Raw genomic sequence first — 20,264 nt, forward strand, 5'->3', positions numbered from 1 at the left:
AGTAATAAAAACTCGGACTGAGATAAGAACGTTTAAGTTCATCTTGATGAGAAATATCAATGGACAAATAAATATTGTTGATCGATTAGTTCTTACTGTAAGGATCGAGAGAAAAATAAGATTTATTTATATCAGTCTGACGAAACAGTGACACAATCAAGATTTATGTATCTGTGACAGAAACAGATTTTGGCATTGCCTTGCGAGTTTCGCTTTCATCGTTTTCGACTCACGAGATTTTCTGTACACGTGAAATTGAAAAACGTGTGCAAATGTGGAAATAAATCATACGTAAACAAGGTCGCAGGTATTTGCTTTCCAGTTACGTACGCTCGAGTTACCTGTCGGAACAAACGCGATTAGTCTTTGTTTCGACGCGATAAACAACCTCTTGCTTTCTGGATCTACAGTTTCCTTGTGCAGCATTCTGCAGTTATGAGATCACCTTCAATTAGTTCAAATTAATGACTATATTCGCAATCCGACGGATTTTCGAACGAATTCTAATTCCTAATTAGAAGAGACCGATGCGATCAACGCGAATGTTTTTTTTACGCGTTCGCTACTAGCTCGACAGGATCGACGAGTCACTTGTCCTTCATTTCTTTCGCAGTTGCGCTTATCACAAACTGAATTCATTATTGACAATTCGCTCTAAAAGAAGTGAGAATTCCGTATTCATTGTCCAATTATGTTTAGCTTGCGGATGAACTCTTGTACAATTTGCAGAGTCCATTGACGAAGAAAATGAAACTACGCTACAATTATTGATCTCTTAAACACATTTACAAATACGTAAATTTATACATGTAGTTCCACAGTCTGCTGATAACACTAAAATAGCATATCATTGCAACTTGGAAGAGATAAATGACGCCCGTATTGAAGAAATCAAATATGTTCCGATACCATATCTTGTTAGAAACAAAACTTAGCAGTCGCGTTTCCTTTATTAACATTTCTAAAACATTCGCACTCTTTAAAAAGTTCGTTATATCATATTATATCAATTTCATTGGAAATCTCTCTTATAGTCTCCAAACTTGTACAGATAATGGCTCACTTATACATAAGCACAGGTGCACTCTGTAAAGTCGTGTGATAACGAACATGTTCCTACTGGATGTTCGAAACAAAAGACATTGGTCTCTTCTTCAATGAACAATTGTAGAAATTCGATCATTATGTCGATTGACAAAAAATCGAGACAAACCTTTTCACTGTGCTTGAACTCCCTCATGACGCGATCGTAATCCCTTTTGGTTACACGTTCCGGATAGCAGACGGCGCTCTTGATAAACGTCTTCAAGCTTCGCTCGAGGAGCTGGTTGACCTCGTTGTAATCGTAATCGTCATGTCTGATGCCAAACATGCACTGAATGTAGTTCCAAATGGCCCGTCTGAAACGCGATGTATCCACTTTGCTGTGCGTGCCCATCGTGTAGTATGTCAGATTGTAAGCGGTCTTGAATTTGTCGTCGAGGAGGTAGCCGACGTCGTTGTAAAGTCGGTTAACGAGCGAATAACCATGATCGTCCCAGGAGTAGTCCTGAACGCGGAACGTCGGTATGTCGTTCAACTGACCGCGCTACAAGCAAACGGAAAAGAAATCATAAAACTAAGCACATCATAGCTTCGATCGACGAAACATTTTCACCTACGTTGCGCTCTTGTTGTAACTGTAAGATCCTCCATCGACAGTTACAGTAAATTATCACCTAACTCCTGCTAGTCGCATGAATTCAAAATTTTATTGGCGTGAACATGGAGTCGATATGGTTTCTCTTAAAAACTGATTACGGAGGAGATAAGAATTTTGTATGCATTGTAAACTCGTATTTGCTAGCAAGATTTTGTACAACTGCATATAATGTGTAGACTACGCGTCAATGTTCAAATTCCCATTTACGTGAATCATTCCATCAAAGGGTAAAAAATATATGCGTGTGATAATGGTATAGATGCATGAACAGACGTAGTCGACCAATAAGCTTTGCGTTTTCTCCCGCTTAAGTTCAATTCGATATTTGGAAGGTAAGGGGTTAATTTTATTGAAGGCCAAGTCAATAGCTGATTCCACGAGACGCGCACACGCGTGTCATCGCGTCGTAAATATTCATGGATCGCGGTGGAAACGGCGATCGAATCGACGAACTTTAATATTCATCGGTGAGCTTCGTGTCCCATCAAATCTACTTTCGAATCGAGCTTGTGAGCGGCACAGAAATGGTAATCTTGTTACTGTTATTTGTTCTGGTCAAGCAAACAAGTTTCAACAAAAATTCTACATTGACATTGATTGCTTTCACTTTTTCAGAACTTTTGTTTAGACCAAAATCACTATTGTTCAATCTCTGTTTGTGAAGCTATTCTATTTGAGTAACACGTACATGATTTGGATTGTTATTGAAATGTAGAATCTTAGCACAAGTAAATCAATCGTGATCGGGTCAATAATCGCTGGTTACTGAACAAAACGACCGATCATGCACAACGTAGGCGTCGCGAACAGAAAGATGATAATTACCTTAGCAAAGTCTTGATAAATGAAGGTGGGATCCTCTATGAAGTGGCCGATGTCAGAGTCGAGGACTGAACTCCTCTGTGGTGCTGCAGCGAGCTCTGCCGATTGCGTCTCCACGGTCTCGAATCTCTTCGACAACTCTTCCTGAGTGATCTGATAAGATTCAGACTTCTCGGAGAGGCGCTTCATGCGCTCCATCAGCGCCTCGACGCCGACCTCTTGTTCACCGACTATGCTTGGCGAGGATGGTGGCGATGGTATGTTTTCTGCACAAATTAAAAACGGTAGCTTCTTATAGCAGCGATCAATCCAATTCTGCGTGCCGAACATAAGTTTGTGAACCAATCGAAACGCGTTTATTAAAATGGTTTGTATTTATTGTAAACGATTATAAAATTAATATGATATATATATATATATTATATATATATATTATATATTTATATATATATATTATATATATTATATATATATTATATATATTATATATATATTATATATATATATATTTCCTCAACGAATTTTGTAGAAATAACATTGTGAGTTCGTAAATCGATTAAGAGGATATCATAGAAAATATGCAAAATGTTGTATCATAGAAACATAATATGAAAGCCTGATCAATGAATTTGAAGAATGGACGATTCGATATGGCACTATGAGAACAACAGGTAATTATTAACATATTTAACAAATAATTTTTATTGTATTACTGTATAAATGGTTTCTGTCTAATCATTCTAGGGTAAACAAAATTTGAAAACTCTGTCCACAAGAATCTAAAATATTAAGAACGGGATTAAAAACTTACCAGTCTTGCCATCACCGTTGGGAATCTTTTTGGGACTACTGGAAAGTTTGTCTTTGGCAGTTGGTAAGTTATTGCTATTTTCCTGGACATTATCTTTGTAATGATGTCCGGTGATGTTGTCCAGCTCCTCGTTGATTCCGCAGGAGAAGACGAAAGACGAAAGGGAGTGGAAATGGGCCAAAAGGACTATCGCGTGAACCACTTCGGCTAGGGACCAGCTATCTGCGCCCTTAGTCAGTTTCTGTAAGTCAACAATTCTCATTATTATTGTTCACCTTTACTCGTCGTACAGATGCAATGCAACTCTAAAAAAGGAAACGCAATAGATTCGAACTTCGTTGCAGACTCGAACGAATTGGCTCACCTCTATGTGCGTTTTGTTCAACAGCCACGGTCTATGAGCTAAAATTTTGTTAATCTCATAGAGATCTTGAAGTTTTCCTGGAATCGATTTCAAGCCTCGGAGCCACGATGAATCGCCTCCCTGGAGGATGAACTCTCCCTTTTGCAGGTTTATAAGATAGCTACACTGATGTCTACCTGCGGCCTGCAAAATAAAAGACCTACTTTTACTTTCTTCATCTTCTGAACGTTTTACACAATTATTGACATTCTAACGATCACCCAAACTGTAAATGACCATTACGAACTAATCACTTTATCACGAATCAACTTATCAACTACTTTAAAATATTATTTTTCATAAGTGTGCATTGAATAAACTAAGATTCATTGGAATCTACGAAGTAAAAAAGACATATAGTCTAAGTTTCAGATTTTCCTTCGTTGAATTATTCCAATTTCAGGGGATTTTTAAGGGTGCTGGTTTATTAGTTGACTAACGAGAATTCACCAATGGGTAACGAGAACAAGTAATACGTATCATTGCTAAAACCGTATGGTGACAAAAAGATATACTTATTGAAACAGGAAATGAAAATTCAAAATTGTTATATCCCTGATATGCTTGGTCCTCGTACATTCTAAGAATCAATCGCATTAATATCAAAATTCACTTTTGGACATTATCTAATTCAAGACTGGACAGTCATAAAAATGAATAGCAATTTTTGTACTGGACATTTTCCTGTGAAGATATTCAATAAGAAAGGGTCTATTTTCATCTCGTAAGCATACGAAAACGTAGCTATAAAAATGCACGTGTCAAATGTTTCCCGACACTCGATAAATGGGACGAATTCATTGGCATACAAACGAGAAAGAATTCTCAATGGTCTCGAAAATATGAACGCGTTGGAACACGGTTTCAATGATTCCAACGACGTTCTCGACGTCACTAAAAGAAAAGAAGAAATCGAGCTCGTGAAGAGACCACGAGAAAAAAAATCCTGAGGAACGTCTCTCCAATGTTGGCACGACTTTCACGGACGAGCATGGACCGACGACGGAGCCTGCGGAAGAGCGTTAAGAGTGAAAGGACACAGAGACAAATTATCAGCGACGCGATGTATCGAGACACGGAATTGACCAAAGTTATACAAAAATTAAAAAATGTCTTTTCTCTTGATAACAATAATACCATTCCTCCGATATTATTATATTTTATGATTTATGAATCGCAATATGTATTATTGCATACACATTACAGTACGTATACATCGTAGTATGGATCACGTTGGAAGCGTTGAAAGCGTTTCTGAGTATGCGAATGTAGCCTTTAAAGTGCTACATTTGATAAGAATCAGAAGGATGGGAAACTCTTGACGTCTATAAGTTTCGAAGCATTAGATTTGTTATTCCAATTTTCGAATTTTAGTTAAACGTATCAATTGTAACGAAAATCGGTAAAACATTACTTTCTACAACAGTCAACTTAAAGGGAAAAAAAACATGTTCATTTCGCTGTGTTAATTGGATTAAAAAGTTTGAATTTTGTATCACAGATCCCCACAGATTCAGCGATCCCCAAAACAAAAAAAAATACTCATTTTCGTTGGAATCATATGAAGTTATCAATTTTGGCCAGCTGTTCGGCAAGAAGTGCCACTGTGCGACGTGACATTGAAAAAGAACATGTGTTATGGGAAAGGAGGCGCTCGGATGGGTGATGAGGCCAAACATCGCAGTATCGCAGATTAATCGCGAAGAGAGGGAGAACTGAGGGCCGATGTGGCGCCGACTGCCACGGGGAAGGGATAATGGAGGTCGGGATACGTTGGAACTCGATCTTCTCTTAATGGTTTGTTGTGATCGCGCCGGAATTACATCAGAAATTCAAATGCCCCGGGAATTTCTATCAAGCAACGGGGACGAAACGGAGGCGGGGGCAGAAGTAAGAGACACGCGATCGAGCGCGTAAACAAGACACGTGTTTACAATGCGGCACGCGGATCGATCGGGCCCGAGGATCGCGATAAGATATACTGGAAGTTGCGAATTCCGGCAACCAGCATATTTTCTGGGACGCGATCTCCAACGAATTCGACAAACAACGTGGGGTCGAAGAAGCAAACTGTGCATCAGCGGGAGAGGCAGAAGAGGAGATGATACGAATGCGAGATAGGGTAAAAAAAATAGGGAAACCAACTGTTCCTTTTTGGGAAGAATAGTCCTTTCATCAGCTTTCCTGTCATTGTACCTTTTCGAGTTTAGAAAAAATGGGAAAAGTCCTTCATTTCGAAATTGAAAATCTCTTGCAGTTGAATAATAACATTTGCCGTAATCTCAAAAGATTATCGATGGCTTTAAATTCTTTCTTTCTTCAGCAATTACTTATTTCGAAGAACACTTTAACTTTGATGAAAATTCTATATTTGTCAAATTATCTATTTTACGTTATTATATGATTAATTTGCAACGTATCAGAAATTTATAAAAGTTATTGAAGATTCATAGCTGAAAGAACAGCTGAATTTGAATATAGATGATTTTTTTTTTGATGAAGTAACGTTAATTTTAAAAAACTTTCACTCGATTCAAAGTTTTGAACATTTTACAAGATCCAAAACATCAAGTAGCAAATGACACGCGATTTTGAAAAGTGCTGATTATAAATATATGAATATTTTTAAAATAATTTCGTATGTGTTCTCAATTCCTGCAATGTCGGTATACAGTGAAAGAATTTTGAATTTCATGTCAACGAAATGGAGAAATGAACGAAATAAGTACTCGGTAGAACTTATAAAAAGTTATTCAAAATTTGCCGAAAAAATAAAAAGTTATGCGCATTTCCTCAAGTCTGCCAAAAATCGGAACAAATATAATTTTAGAAATTAAGAGCTTGTTTCACCTTTAATTTTAAAAGTTTTTCAAGATATTATTTTAAATTTTTCTACATCTCTTTGAATTAACATTCTTTTTAATTGAATTCTAATAATGCATCTTTTATATTTATTCGATTGTTTTCGAAGTTTTAAAAAATTGTTCATGATGAATATTGACTCTACTCTAATAACAATAGTTTTCATGATAATTGTATATCCCACACACGCTTTCATAACAGCTATTTTTGATAGGTATCGTGCTTTTGTGCAATGAACGATTTATCTTTTGGAAAGTTTCTACACGTGCCTCTTAAATTGAAAGTTACTTTCGATCATTTTGTAGCAGTTCCCGAAGTACAATTTCGAGTGAGTTTTGATTGTAATGTACAGTGACGGTAGCTTATGAATATGATTATTGCAAAATAAAATATGGGTGCCGGGTCTACTTCCTGCCGATAGTAAAGCATCGAAACTGGACGAATTCTCCTCGAAAACAAATCATCAATCGTGAGCACGTTATTCTCTATTTATTTACGTATTCTTGTGATAAAACGTCGGCGAATTAGCATTTATTTCTAACTGTAGAAATGATATTTGAACGAACTTCAAGAAACTTAATTTATAAGAACCTCGATACAAAGAGTTTTATCGACGCACTGGGACATGCAACTATGTTTCTGTAAATTGTACAAATAGTTGAAAAACACAACGTCGAATAGACTAGCAACAGACATCTTATAATCAATATACACAAGACAAATCATATTGCCAAGAACCTTGAAAGTTCGCAATGTTTTATTAAATGCAATAAACATGTACATGTTCGAAGAGTTACTAATGAACACATTAATTAAATGTCCTCGGAGGATGAAATACTAGGCTAACAAACAAGCGTGTCTACAGGGGATCTAAAATCTTGTTTCTAGATAAGTCCGATAAGTTTCAGTCCTCGACAGACGAGAGATAGTGGAAGCCACGCATACGCGATCCGCCATCCGTTAGAATCGTTAATACCATTCCACTAGATTCCAGAGAACTCGCACCCGAAAATAGTCTGCTCTTTTCCTGATGCATGGTTGCGCCATCCATTCCCGTAACAGTTCCCATATCATCCGGTGCTGATTTATGTTGGCGAGCGCGAGAATCGCTAAAGCGAATCCTGACACGACAGCCACGCCAGATGGAATGTTTACCGGCAGAAAAGCTGTTTTTCAGATATCTTATCGCTTTATCGCGCTGCAGCGTACACCGTCTGGCAATCACCTTCCTCTCCCAATTCCCGCTCGCTTTCGACGATCGCGAGTACTCCCCTCAACCCCTCTTCCCAATCTCCCTCTCGCCCCCTCCATACCCGTTCTCATCTGTCTTTTATCGTGCCCGATAACGTGTTTTCGGTCGATCATTCTGTAGCGACGATATTTCGTCTATCAACTACCAGCGGCACATTGTGAGCCGTTATCTGTCTGGTCGATGTCCGACCGGCAGATAGATTGGATAGCGCGATGCGATTAGACGATTCGCAAGGATTTTTTGGAAAACCCTGATCGAAGAACGATTCAACGGTGTACATTAGCTTCGCACCTGTAGTCGAAGCTATTGCAATATTATAAGGACGAAACGGTATACTACGAAAGTTCTGACTACATAATCGGCAGGCAGCGGATTTTTATGAAACAAATAAGAATTGTCTGTATCAACTGCAAGAAACAGAAACTAAATAACAAAATCATTTTTTTTTCAATCATTTTAACACATTGCGGACGGGGCTCTGCGCGTTCAACACGCCCTCAAAGACCGCACATTTTCGAACGCTCCAAAAACATGCTTGGCAAGTAACAGGAAGCGGATACGCACATTTCTAATTTGCATTTAGTATTCTTAAATAATACTATATATACATAGTTTATATATCTGTTTATTATATAAGATTTTTTACATTTTAACTATTATTTATTATACAAATTTGAATATTGATTTAGAGTGGCTATAATGACTGATCATTTCTACATGCTTGGAATGATTCATTTGTTTCGCTAAAATTACTTAGGAATGCGGGAGGCTTCGTTACCATGGTTACGTAACAGAAATATTTGCGGCTGGTTGCTTGTTGCCGATTAAATAAAAAAAACATGAAAACGAGATATCTCGTGACCCGTCCGCAACGTTCAATTTGCTAAAAACGAGATGTCTCGTGAGCCGTCCGCAATGTGTTAATATATTGAAAATGATACGTCGGTATTCTTAAATTCTCTTAATCCTGTCAATCTAAGTTTCAACTACCGAATTTCTCCATAAATGCATAAAACCCGCGATCTGCTAATTAGCTCAAAATCTAAAAGGTATGTCGAGTATATTAAAAGTGTAAACTGTCTATCTTGGAAACCACTAAATTCACGAAGCTAAAATCTTGCATTTCATGTCCCCTCTAAAGTACAGCCAAGAAAAATCTACTTCCCTCGAGAACGCGCATAACTGGCGTAATGAGCTTTGACTTTCCTTCGCTTAAAAATTAATGAATACGGATGAATAATATGGATGTTTCGATTTACGGTAAGAAGAATTACAAATCAGTTTCAGACAGACTAGGATACATGATGCCATCTCAGGATAGCAGAATTAGGTGAGTCCATCTGTATAACTGATCTCCACAGCGATGAATAGTCACGAAGATGTTCGGTCCAGTTATGTTTAGAAGATAGAATTCAAGATGAATGGTGACCAGCGCCGGAGTAATTAACCCCTTGACATACCATTTTCTTCGCAGTTACTGCGATTAGAAATTTTTCGATTGCAATAATTTCTTAGAAGCGAAAGAAAATTGCTGCTTATTGTATATGCCTAAATTCACTTGAATGCTTAAACATTGATAACAAGAGATTAGAAATTTATTGCAATTTTAAAGGACAGAATAATAGCTATACTCGATAAATTATTACTAGAAATTTTCATGACGAATCGAACTCGTCAAAGTATGGCAAGGGGTTAATAAAATTCGAACAAAAAATCTACACCGTTTATCAAAACTGCGCCTGCTGATCGTAGATATCTTCGAAAACAGGAAGAGGCAACCTCGATATAATATCCTGTTTACAAACGAGTTCATTTCGATTCTTTATTCCTCACAGGCAGTTTGTCCCCCGGCGCGCCACGTTACGAAACACAGTGCACTGGCTCGATTTCTCTGATAATCTTTGCCCCAACGACCCGCAAACGTCGTTCGGTGTCGAGGAACTCGATCGGAAATGGTGACGAACACATGCTCCACGTTCCTTCGCGGAGAACAACCAACAACACTCGCAAGTGCAGCGATAATCGCATTCCTCTTTGTTACACACATTGCGAGATTACACGCCGCGGTACGGAGCGCGTATCGCTCTGCGGAAGCAACCATGGTGACCAATATGTGCTGCCATTCGAGATCGGGAGTTACCCGATACCGGATTCTACCTCTCCACATAGTTTAAAGGATTTCTTCTTTCAGGAACGAGAAATTCGCGCAGGCGCAGTTTTGATAAACGGTGTAGATTTTTTGTTCGAATTTTATTAATTACTCCGGCGCTGGTCACCATTCATCTTGAATTCTATCTTCTAAACATAACTGGACCGAACATCTTCGTGACTATTCATCGCTGTGGAGATCAGTTATACAGATGGACTCACCTAATTCTGCTATCCTGAGATGGCATCATGTATCCTAGTCGGTCTGAAACTGATTTGTAATTTCTTCTTACCGTAATTCGCGATTAGAGCTCTGGTTTATTGCTCTTAATAAATACTTTATTCAGTTTCACATGTTAACATTATACCCACCGAGCAATAAAACCGACTGACGCGTAGTTTTATGAGAATGACACGACTGAATTTAGTATTTAAACTTCTTGTCATTTTTATTATGATATATACTTGAATTAAGAAGTTCATTTAACCGTAAAATGTAACCAGCCAGGAAATGTCGATCATGTTATTTTCACTGGTATGGTAGGTTTAGTGTTAACAATAATCCCTATTTATTTATATATATAGCGAGAGTATAGCAACGTGAATAATAAATAACGGAAACCTAACAGATGTATTAGAACGGTAATATCGTCGTCAACTTAGTATAATTATTACACATTATATAAATGTCCAATCGGATGCACATTTTTGAAACTGACGCAGAAGATTGTCATTTTGCGTAAGGATCCGCACCCTAATTATGAATTTAGTATGTAGTGAAAGGTTATTGTCATCATTAGCGAATCGCTATCACGGGCAAAGAAAGTAACGAAATGTAATACATAAAAAATCGCATAGAAATAAATGGTGAAATCAGAGAGAAACGATGTCGTAATGAGATCTTACACAGATAAAAAATATTAGGAAGCACACACAATTACATGTTCATATCCTATATAACTGGTGGCAATGATACATCCTGTTTAAAAACGAATAAATGAATAGGATGTTCACATTATACATAACAATTAACGTGACTTTATGTATAACATTAAAATCCGATACAGGGCAATAAAGATCAGCAAGAAGGAGATCGTGAAATTTCTAATAGGTGCATAAAACTTACTGCAGAAGGGGGTTAGATTGATTATTCATTAACACGAATATAAATCAAAGATACAAAATAGTTCAATGAATATTTTTCATCGTGACGCGTATTCGTTTTCATAAACGATTAATCATTGTAAGTGACTCAACGGAAGCACAGATAAAATCGTGCAGCTACGCGACAATTATCTAAACAATGTTTCAATTAAGAATGAAAATTATATAAAAACAATATCGCTTCGGCGTACAAAACAAAAGAAAGTGGTTGCAAGGTAAACAAGGTTGCAGGAGAGAGATGCATAAATTGAATGCACATGGAAAGAAAAGGAACGCGATAGAAGTGGACACAAAAGATCGAGAAAGAGTTCCTCTGATAAACCTAAATGAGAGATTTATGTACGGATAAAAGTCTTTCCTTTTCAGACACGATAATAATACAGATGTTCGGCTCTCAATCTTTAACGATCTACGAAAACATTTTTATAGTGTAAAAACGACAAAATTGATTGTTCCATTAACGTATGCATGTCGGTGGCATGGCGTCATCGCTAGTATACTATAAATAAAGTTTTGTTAGCGAACAGGCAGAAGCTCGGAAGTAGAAGACCGTGGACCAGAGAAAATGTATGCACATAATTACCATAATCCCCCAAAGCCACCTTAATAAATAAGAACTTATGCTTCAAACGTTTTGCGTTAATTTTAATTTACAAAAAGCGTAGATATTCGCGGCAACGTACAAAATTGTTTTTAAAAGTTCAATAAACAGTTACGAACTTCCCGCGTTTCATTATTCTAGTTAAATTTTATCTATCACTATCGAAAACACGCGCGTGCTCGGAGTAATATTCGTCGTAATTATATGGAAAACAGTCAGCTGTTCATCGGTATATAGGAATGGAAACACAGACAGACACGTATCACAATGACGCACAAGTAAAACGTTACTGTTACGAGATCCGCGTGACGGATTTTTCTGGTCGCTTATCGCGCGAGAACCAGTGGCCATTACGAGCAAATTACATAAAGAGGAAAAGTCCCGGGAGAAGCACTCACCATAATGGCGATCAGATGTCTGTAGTCGTACGGGAGAGGCCCGTCGCCCCTCAGGATGAAATGTTGAGTACGAAGAAAGTGTTCTAAGTACGAGGGATGCGATGCCATCACTCTGGAGACATGGTCCAGTCTGTTGTTTTGAAGAAACGCATCCATCAACAAAATATGAGTCTGAAACGAAAAGAAAGATAACGGTTAGTCAGAGAAAATCGCCGCTTAAAATCAGCAACAATCCCATATCTCTGTTTGTGAGCGCATAACCGAACCCTGATAAGTATATTATAAAAGTTCAGCGCATATTGTCGAGAAACCTAAGTACACACTTTGTGTACAATCAACGATATTTTTAGAATTACATATATAAATACTTTGCCAATAAAAATCCCTTTATTTTATATTTCCTTTTATATCCTTTTATAATCCTTTTATATTTATCCTCGTAACAAAGTTGTTAAATCAGTAAAAAGAGGTGGCTGTTAACACTTTAACGACCGATGGCGGTTGGACGTCTACGCGTCCTCTACACGTCTCAACCAACATTTTAATATTTTCATCACATTGGCATTAAACAATATTTTCTTATCGATTCTGTATATCTTATCTATTGCGAAAGATATGTAAAAATTTTTTTAAAAAATTGTATAATAATATGGGAACTTACAGTAGTTCAATCTAACACTCTTACCTCAATAATAGGTAACAAATTTATTGGTTGCCATGACAACCGAAGCGCAGACTATTGGTCAGAGTAAATAGCCGATTTATAAGCTATCGGTCTCGGTAAGAGTTGTGAACAAACCCATTTAGGGTATTAGCCCATTTACAGGCTACCGGTTGGTAATCGTTGAACACGCAAAGCCAATAACAAGCTACCGGTCGGTAAAGTGTTAACAACGCTTGTTGAGAACAAAAGAACAGTTTGTTCGACGATCTTAAGGAGGATCATCTTTGGCCTTTAGATGAATTTCCAGGTCGTAAAATGTTCGATTGCTGCTTAATTGCGCAGCAATTCGATACGGAGCCATGAATAAATCGATTTCACCAATGTGAAAATGTGAAGATGGATGAACTATCAAGCGAGGATTTTTTATGGAACCATTTGGGAGGAACGTACGCGACCGTTAACGTCTAAATTGCTTTCACGTGTTTCGGCCGGAGCTCCCCGTTCCCGACGCAAGCCATAAATTTCAGCATTAGAAAGTTCGTAGTATTCTCCGCGTCCGATTTTCGTCCGGCTGGATCGTCGTACGGCGGTGGGTCCCTGAAATCGGTTCGCCGACGCGAGAAGACTCTCTCGCGATCCAGAAGCAGAAGCGTTCACGGTATAGAATATTGCCGGCCGGCTCTCGACGTTGATTTATGAATCGCGATGCCACGATATTCGCCTACCGTTTCACCGGTCGCTGGGCTACGTAACAACCGTAAACGCTGATCACATAATCGCGTTAATGACACAATCGCGCTCGTCGCCCCTCGCGCGCCACAAAATCGAGCAACTGGGTCACTCGGAAGCGATCCTCGAAATCAGGTGTTCGTGTCCCGTTGCGTCACCTTAACCGGCCGAATGTGTTCACGGTACGATAGATGTATGCATTATGCGAAACGATGCGCGTCGGAAAGCCGTGAAACCGATAGACAAGTTGGCGTCACCATTGTCGTCTTCGTCTCCTCGTCTTACTTAGCCGTCGTTGTAGTCGTCGGGACGTTCTTAAAACGCAGATGCGACCGCGCTAAACATAGATCTTACATCGCGTCGACCCACGACACCCTTTCGACGCTTGCTCGTTTTTGTTTTCGATGCCGTGGGGAACTCTCCTTTGCTTTCGTACAGCTGCGACCTGGCCTATTTAAACGATACTTTTTTTGATTTCTTTATTTTGACAGGCGGCGATCGTTCGCGCCGCGAGACCTCTTCGCTTCTTGGTTGTCACGGGATCGGATTGTATTTCTTTCGAATTTACTATTCTAGGTAGTTTGTACTAAAAATATGCTGACGCTGGATGAGCGTGACTCTTCGAAAGTGTAACTTGGCTCATTACGAAAGAATTGGTGATTCTTTTATATTGTAAAGCATTGTTCACAGTCTTGTCCTTCTCATTTGCGCATCTTCCTAAACCTGATGTGTACAAATACTTGCTAGTATGTACAATGTACGATATTTTATTATTCTGCAGGGAATTGGTACTCTTACAATAGCATCGACAACTGCGATTTTCTGGTAGTCAATTCAATTCATTAAGATTCGTTCGAATAAGATCAATGTTGTTTTGAAATAAGAATTTTTGAGATATGATTTCTATGAATTTTTTTTGCCTCGCAATATTATAAACTAAAATTTCTCTGTCGAAGCTACACACATAGTTCCTATTAAAATGTACGCTTTCTTGTTCGCTCGAACATTTACGTTTTCAATTTAATTACCCCAAAGTTCACCGCGAAAGAATCGCCGTGAAAGTGCGGAGCTTTTAATGAATTGCGTTTCGTCGCGTGTTACTCTGACCATCGCGGAGGTAGTGCTACAAGCACGATCCTGCGTGAGTGCGAGTATAATATTGATGTGAACAGTTGCCGTCCTTATGGCCGGTCGACGACCCGCGCGTACAAATTAAATGGGAAAGGCATTTCACTCGGACTCTCGCCGCGACAGGAATAATATCGATTAGCATCAGCGTCGATCAGATAGCAATTTGGAAACCACGCGTTTCTTTGTCCTCTTGACAAAAGAGTGGTCTCTCCTAAAGAGGGTATGATGATGTTATTTTAACAAAACGATGACGTTGCATGTTATTAACACGTTCCGTGCCGAGCTTTTTTTACTCGAATCTTCACACTTTGATATTTTACTAAAACTTGATGTATTACGTGCAATTATTAATTCTCGTACACATAACAACGTAACAAAAACTTATCAACGCCCATTCTTGCGGTGGAAATTGATTCTTCGGTTCTAAATTTCTTGTAAACAATTTGTTCAGTTCACTAAGTAAACATGCAAGCGTGTACCATCGATGGTACACGTGGCACGGAACGTGTTAAACATGCCAATATAACCTTCGGTCGACGAATACAATCAAATTCATTCGAATTACATAATAAACAATCTTCTAATTTCGTATGCGAGAGTAGAAATTATTTGAGAATAATTTGTTTCAACTGTGCACGAAGTAACGCTAATCTCATTACGTTATTCATACAGTATACATTTAAATAATGACCCATTTTAGGATATAAAAACTTCACAACCCCGCAGAAAAGTTCTGTACTAATCTATCGAGTCGACTGCGTGATTTGCTTGAACGGGTTCTATAAGAACAACATGCAAACGATGATATTCGAGTGTTTGTCTGCCACTTGGTCGTTACTCCTTGCCGGAAGCAAAGAATTAGTAGAGGCCCAGTCAGCAATCGTTCTGACACGAATCGACGGAGGAATCTTGCCACGAAAAAAACCAGTCGATCGGCGAAGCTGTTGTTTACACTGAAGAAATGAAAAGACGATAAGAGGCAAACGTGCGTACCTGACAAATCTCAATCATCGATAACCGGTTGTAGTCTTTAAACCTTGGAACGGCGGGCGGGGAACTGTTTATCGAAGTGAATCCTCGCAATTTTCGAACGGGTCACGAAAGTGCAATTTGCTAGTTTGCTATACCTCGGGAAGATCTCGTAACGAGACGCTCTGACGAGAGAAAGACTAACACCGTCGACGAAAGGCAGCCGCCTTCTGACCCACGACTCCGCTAAATAACCGCGGAAATATTGCCGAATCGCTGTATCGATAACGCGATATCTAACACAGATACGTGAATCTCCAAGCAGTCAGCACTGTCCAGCGATTTCTCGATATTCATCGCCGATTCGTAAATCCGAAAAGCATGAAGCGGCTATTTTTGAATATTATCTTGTTTGTCGAAAGACCAGGGCGCACACATGCTTGCCTCTGGAGGATAGCTAATGTACCCCTAATAGAAGACCTCTAAATGATCGACTTCGATTTCAATATACTTTTGCAATGGATAGTATACAGATTCCCGATTGTGTAATTCCTTGGTAGCTAGAAACAGGAATGATCGAAGTTACGTTCCTTGAATTTATGATGAATATGTCGATGGATGTTATCCAAATCATAATGTTTTGGAAAATTATGAATCTTGTTCATCTAGTTCAAAAAATGAATGTTTTGTACTACGTAAAAAATACACTATTCGTTTAAGTCAATTCATCCGTTGAAAATATTTAATTTTACTCCAAAATGCAAGAACTTTCTCCATTTTTTTAACTGCAGGAAATTCTGATTTAGATCATTGTGGTCGGATCAACGAATGATACAAATTCTTAGTGCGTCAGAGTAATAAATACGAACATCTTTTTGTTTGTCTCTTTAACAAAATTTCATAAAAATTACTTGCTTTCAAGATTGTCATTGAAGCATCTCCCTTGAGATCAGTCAATGCATGCATAAATACGAATAGTGAACTCGATTAACGTTCTTCTCGAAACGACTCGAGGGCAACGATGGAAGTCAGAGGGTGAAACGTGGTCACCAGCGATCAGCTGCTCGCGGATCAATAATAGATGGTTCGCGTCATCAACCACAAAAGCGTTACTCAATTAACCCGTAAGCGTGGTTTGGCAAGATCCCGTCGGATTGTCCCGGTGAAGCCCTCGAAGACTGCAGCCAGCACGCGAGAGATACTCCTTCCGAGAACTCTTTTTCTTTTGGCAGAAGCTGCTGGCAGCAAGCCCACAAACAGCTCCCTGAGACTTCGTGACGAGCCTCTCCTGTACTTTAGCTCTCTCTCTCTCTCTCTCTCTCTCTCTCTCTCTCTCTCTCTCTCTCTCTCTCTCTCTCTCTCTCTCACATACAGGACACACAACATAAACTCCCTTCCTCCATTCTCTGTTCCTTCTTCCTATTTCACATCTAACTCGGCCATAGAATTTGCCTTCGACCGGTGAAAAATCACCTCATTCGTCCTTAATCCTCATGTGCAGAATCAAAATATCCACAATATTTCAAGATTTAGTTATTTAAAATATTGTATACACATTCTTTTTCGCGAAAAACGTGAAATGACATAAAAGTGTACTGAAACAGAAAAGGAGAAATAAAAATGGGTTCCCGATTGTACACACAAGAGTTAAATAATAGTGAAACGAACAAAATCAACGATCATCTTGCTTCTTCGTAACACGGTTGAACCAGTTAGCCTCTCATTGGTTCGATCTTCCATCGTTCAATCATGCAGAGACACGCGGAATTTGTTCCATGGAACGCGTTACTTCAACCGTTGCAGTTAATAACGCGAAAGAAGCAATTTGAGACAACGTGGTGTGGGTGCTGACAGCAAGATCGTTTGCCAGACAAGAGACGCCAATAACGAAGTCGAAGTCGGTAACAGACGATCACAGTGTTTCTAATTTTACATGATGCCGCGTATTTATGTTTACACAATTTTGCGACGATTTGTGGGATCTATATTCGACTAAGTGAGCTCTTAAATAAGAATCCGCGAATTCCTTTCTCCTGAGGTCGACTAATTTTGGGATTCTCCTTCGCTTCTGGTGGAGCGTTCAATCATTTGCGAAGAACCTAGCAGAGAGAAATCTGATCTCCGGAATATTCGAAGAGGCAAATCGTAAAGATGATCACGAAGTGAATCCGGCACATAGGAGGATTTTAGGAGGATTCTCCAAGACGCCATTTGGCCAAAAGGAAACCATTAATCGTCCCACGACTTTCTAAAACTCTGATAACGTAGCTTTATCGACGCCTAAATGCCTTCCACGGATTGAATCGTTCTCTCGACCTGCTTTTTCGAGATACCGGAATTCGAAGGTGACTTATGACGAACCTTATCGGAAGCCTAAGTTCAACCTGGTCCCATTAATGACTCACTGTTACACACGTGTGCATCCACTCCGTCATCTTGGACGTGGAACTATGCTCTTAAAGTCGACGTTTGCTTCGTAAACCCACTCCGGAATCTTAATATTAACATATCGTTTTTCTACCAAACATCTACATTGTAGTATATCAATTAACGCGTATTATTTGTACAAGGGGTGCTAAATTGTAGAATTAAATTACTCGTGCAGCGAACGTACTTGTACAATGTCCAGCTTTGCTTTCTAAATAATCTAAAATGTGAATGTGATAATGTAGTTCAAAATATTTATCATATTATTCAGCAATCTTGCATTTAGAACATCATCATTGGATATAATATTACTTATTCATATGTAATACTTTTTTAAAGACTCCAACTTAAGAATTTAAGATACAATCCAAGTAATATGTGCATTCGTGTGCACTTAAAATTATTTTTATGATAATAAAATAATTTATTGTAACCTGCTTTCCAAAAACTAAGAGTTATGCAGATAATACTAAGTTTAAAATACATCCTGAACTGTGTGTTAACATTTGTTGCAATTCGACAAATATTAAACTAATTTTACGATGATCATTTGTCTTCCGACTTCGAACACGTGGATAACGAGTCGACCATCTCGACCTTGGGTCCTTGCTTTGAAAAAAACAGGCTATGAATAATATTTCTAGCACATAACGCTTGTAATTTAGATATCGTTATCTGGCTCGAACTATTTCGCAAGAAATCAACATCGTGTCAAAATATCAACTGCTTCGAATGATCTTTTCGGTTGTCATTCGACGAGCGCTTTTCGTTCTTGCTACGAATTCGAATCCTGGCATCATAAAGAAAAACGATCTTTGATCTCCAGCGTGCGAGACGAAAGAAAGATCGTCCACGTCAATCCGGCGACAGAAATAGCACAGCGAGTAAGACAGGCGGGAGTGGTAAATAACGTGTAATCCTCTAATTATAATCGCAATCCCGCTTACGCGACGGCCCAACATCTTGCGAAGAGCTTTCGACGAAAGCAGATCGACGACGGACAACGATACAGACCAACTTCTCCAAAAGGAACTTGCTCCCGTGTTGGACAAACAAGATTAGGCGGTCGGAACAGCACGGAATCCGTGTGCGTCGGCGTGTGCACAAAAATCTTGTCCGCGCCGAACACGTGTGAACGAAGTTACGGCTAGATTATGCACGGAACTCCGCTCCCGTCCCGGCCTTCTTCACGCCGTGTTTTTTTTTCTTGCATAATGGGATGAGGAATTACTATTGATTCGTATTAGTCTTACGTTGGAAAGGATAATACGTTGCGAAACAACACGTCCATCGAACTGGTAAATCTTATTTATCGATCGCCGATGCCCGTCATGCCGGAACGGACACAGCTAATCCCGGCGAGCGTGTCGCTGACGAACGACTGAAATATTGTTTTTCTAGCCGATGTTATTGGTTTCGTGATATCGGATTTCTGTTGTACCTTGGAAATGATGTGTGCAACATCTAGAACCTATGACGGTGCGTTTGTGGTATGCGTGCGCGCGCGTGTGTTTAGCTTCGGCGGTCTTTCAGCGTGTTTGCAAAGCACTTTTCCGCATAACATTTGCTTTTGAATGTTTATACGATTCCCCGTTCATCGCGGATGTTTACAGAATGTTTAACTCTAGACATTCTGATGCCAAGCTGAAAATTGATTTTTTTCTTTTTTTATAAAACATTTCAATGTACTCGACGATCTAACTAGTGTCATCTAAACAAGACAGTTTTGTCGATTTAAAGATCACAGTGAAAAATAGATTCGATCTTTCTATGAACAATAAGATGTCTCATGAATGAAATTTAATCTTCGAAAACTTATTTACTGTACGTAATCTTTTAACATAGACTAAATGTATGTGGACACTATTTAAAACGCGGAATAACTTTTCTGAAATTGAAACAAACGATTTGAGCTTTTTTGAGACGATAGAAGGGCCAGTTTGCTATACAATATGTAAAAGAAGTTTTGCAGTAGTTGCGACTGGGTGGAATTACAAGAAGAACAGAAAAAACGCGTCTTTCTTAGCATTTTTATCTGGGCTTATAACAAAAATTGAAACAATTGCGTTTTTTTAAATATCTCTTTAATTTTTTTGTCGTTCCACCTGATTCCTATTTTTATCAAATTCTTCTAAAACATTATAATAAACTAATCCGTCTAATATCTAAAAAAAAAAAAAA

General features: G+C 38.7%; 1 protein-coding gene and 1 long non-coding RNA gene across 6 annotated transcripts in view; one reads left to right on the forward strand and one right to left on the reverse strand.

Annotated features, from left to right (window-relative positions):
- Positions 1-20,264, reverse strand: part of Sesn (Sestrin) — a 296,174-nt gene that overhangs the window by 6,071 nt on the left and 269,839 nt on the right. For all 5 annotated transcript variants that reach the window (XM_076523347.1, XM_076523346.1, XM_076523348.1 and 2 more), the window contains 5 exons: positions 12,164-12,334; positions 3,700-3,882; positions 3,336-3,576; positions 2,528-2,790; positions 1,214-1,588 (listed from right to left, as the gene is read on the reverse strand). In XM_076523347.1, coding sequence (XP_076379462.1) covers positions 1,214-1,588; positions 2,528-2,790; positions 3,336-3,576; positions 3,700-3,882; positions 12,164-12,334 — 1,233 coding nt within the window. The remainder of the gene's footprint in view (positions 1-1,213; positions 1,589-2,527; positions 2,791-3,335; positions 3,577-3,699; positions 3,883-12,163; positions 12,335-20,264) is intronic.
- Positions 3,059-4,091, forward strand: LOC143259784 (uncharacterized). Its single transcript, XR_013033788.1, has 2 exons — positions 3,059-3,195; positions 3,269-4,091. It is a non-coding gene; the product is annotated as an uncharacterized LOC143259784 (long non-coding RNA).

The sequence above is a fragment of the Megalopta genalis genome, chromosome 6, assembly GCF_051020955.1.
Source record: "Megalopta genalis isolate 19385.01 chromosome 6, iyMegGena1_principal, whole genome shotgun sequence".
NCBI classification, from domain to species: Eukaryota; Metazoa; Arthropoda; class Insecta; order Hymenoptera; family Halictidae; genus Megalopta; species Megalopta genalis.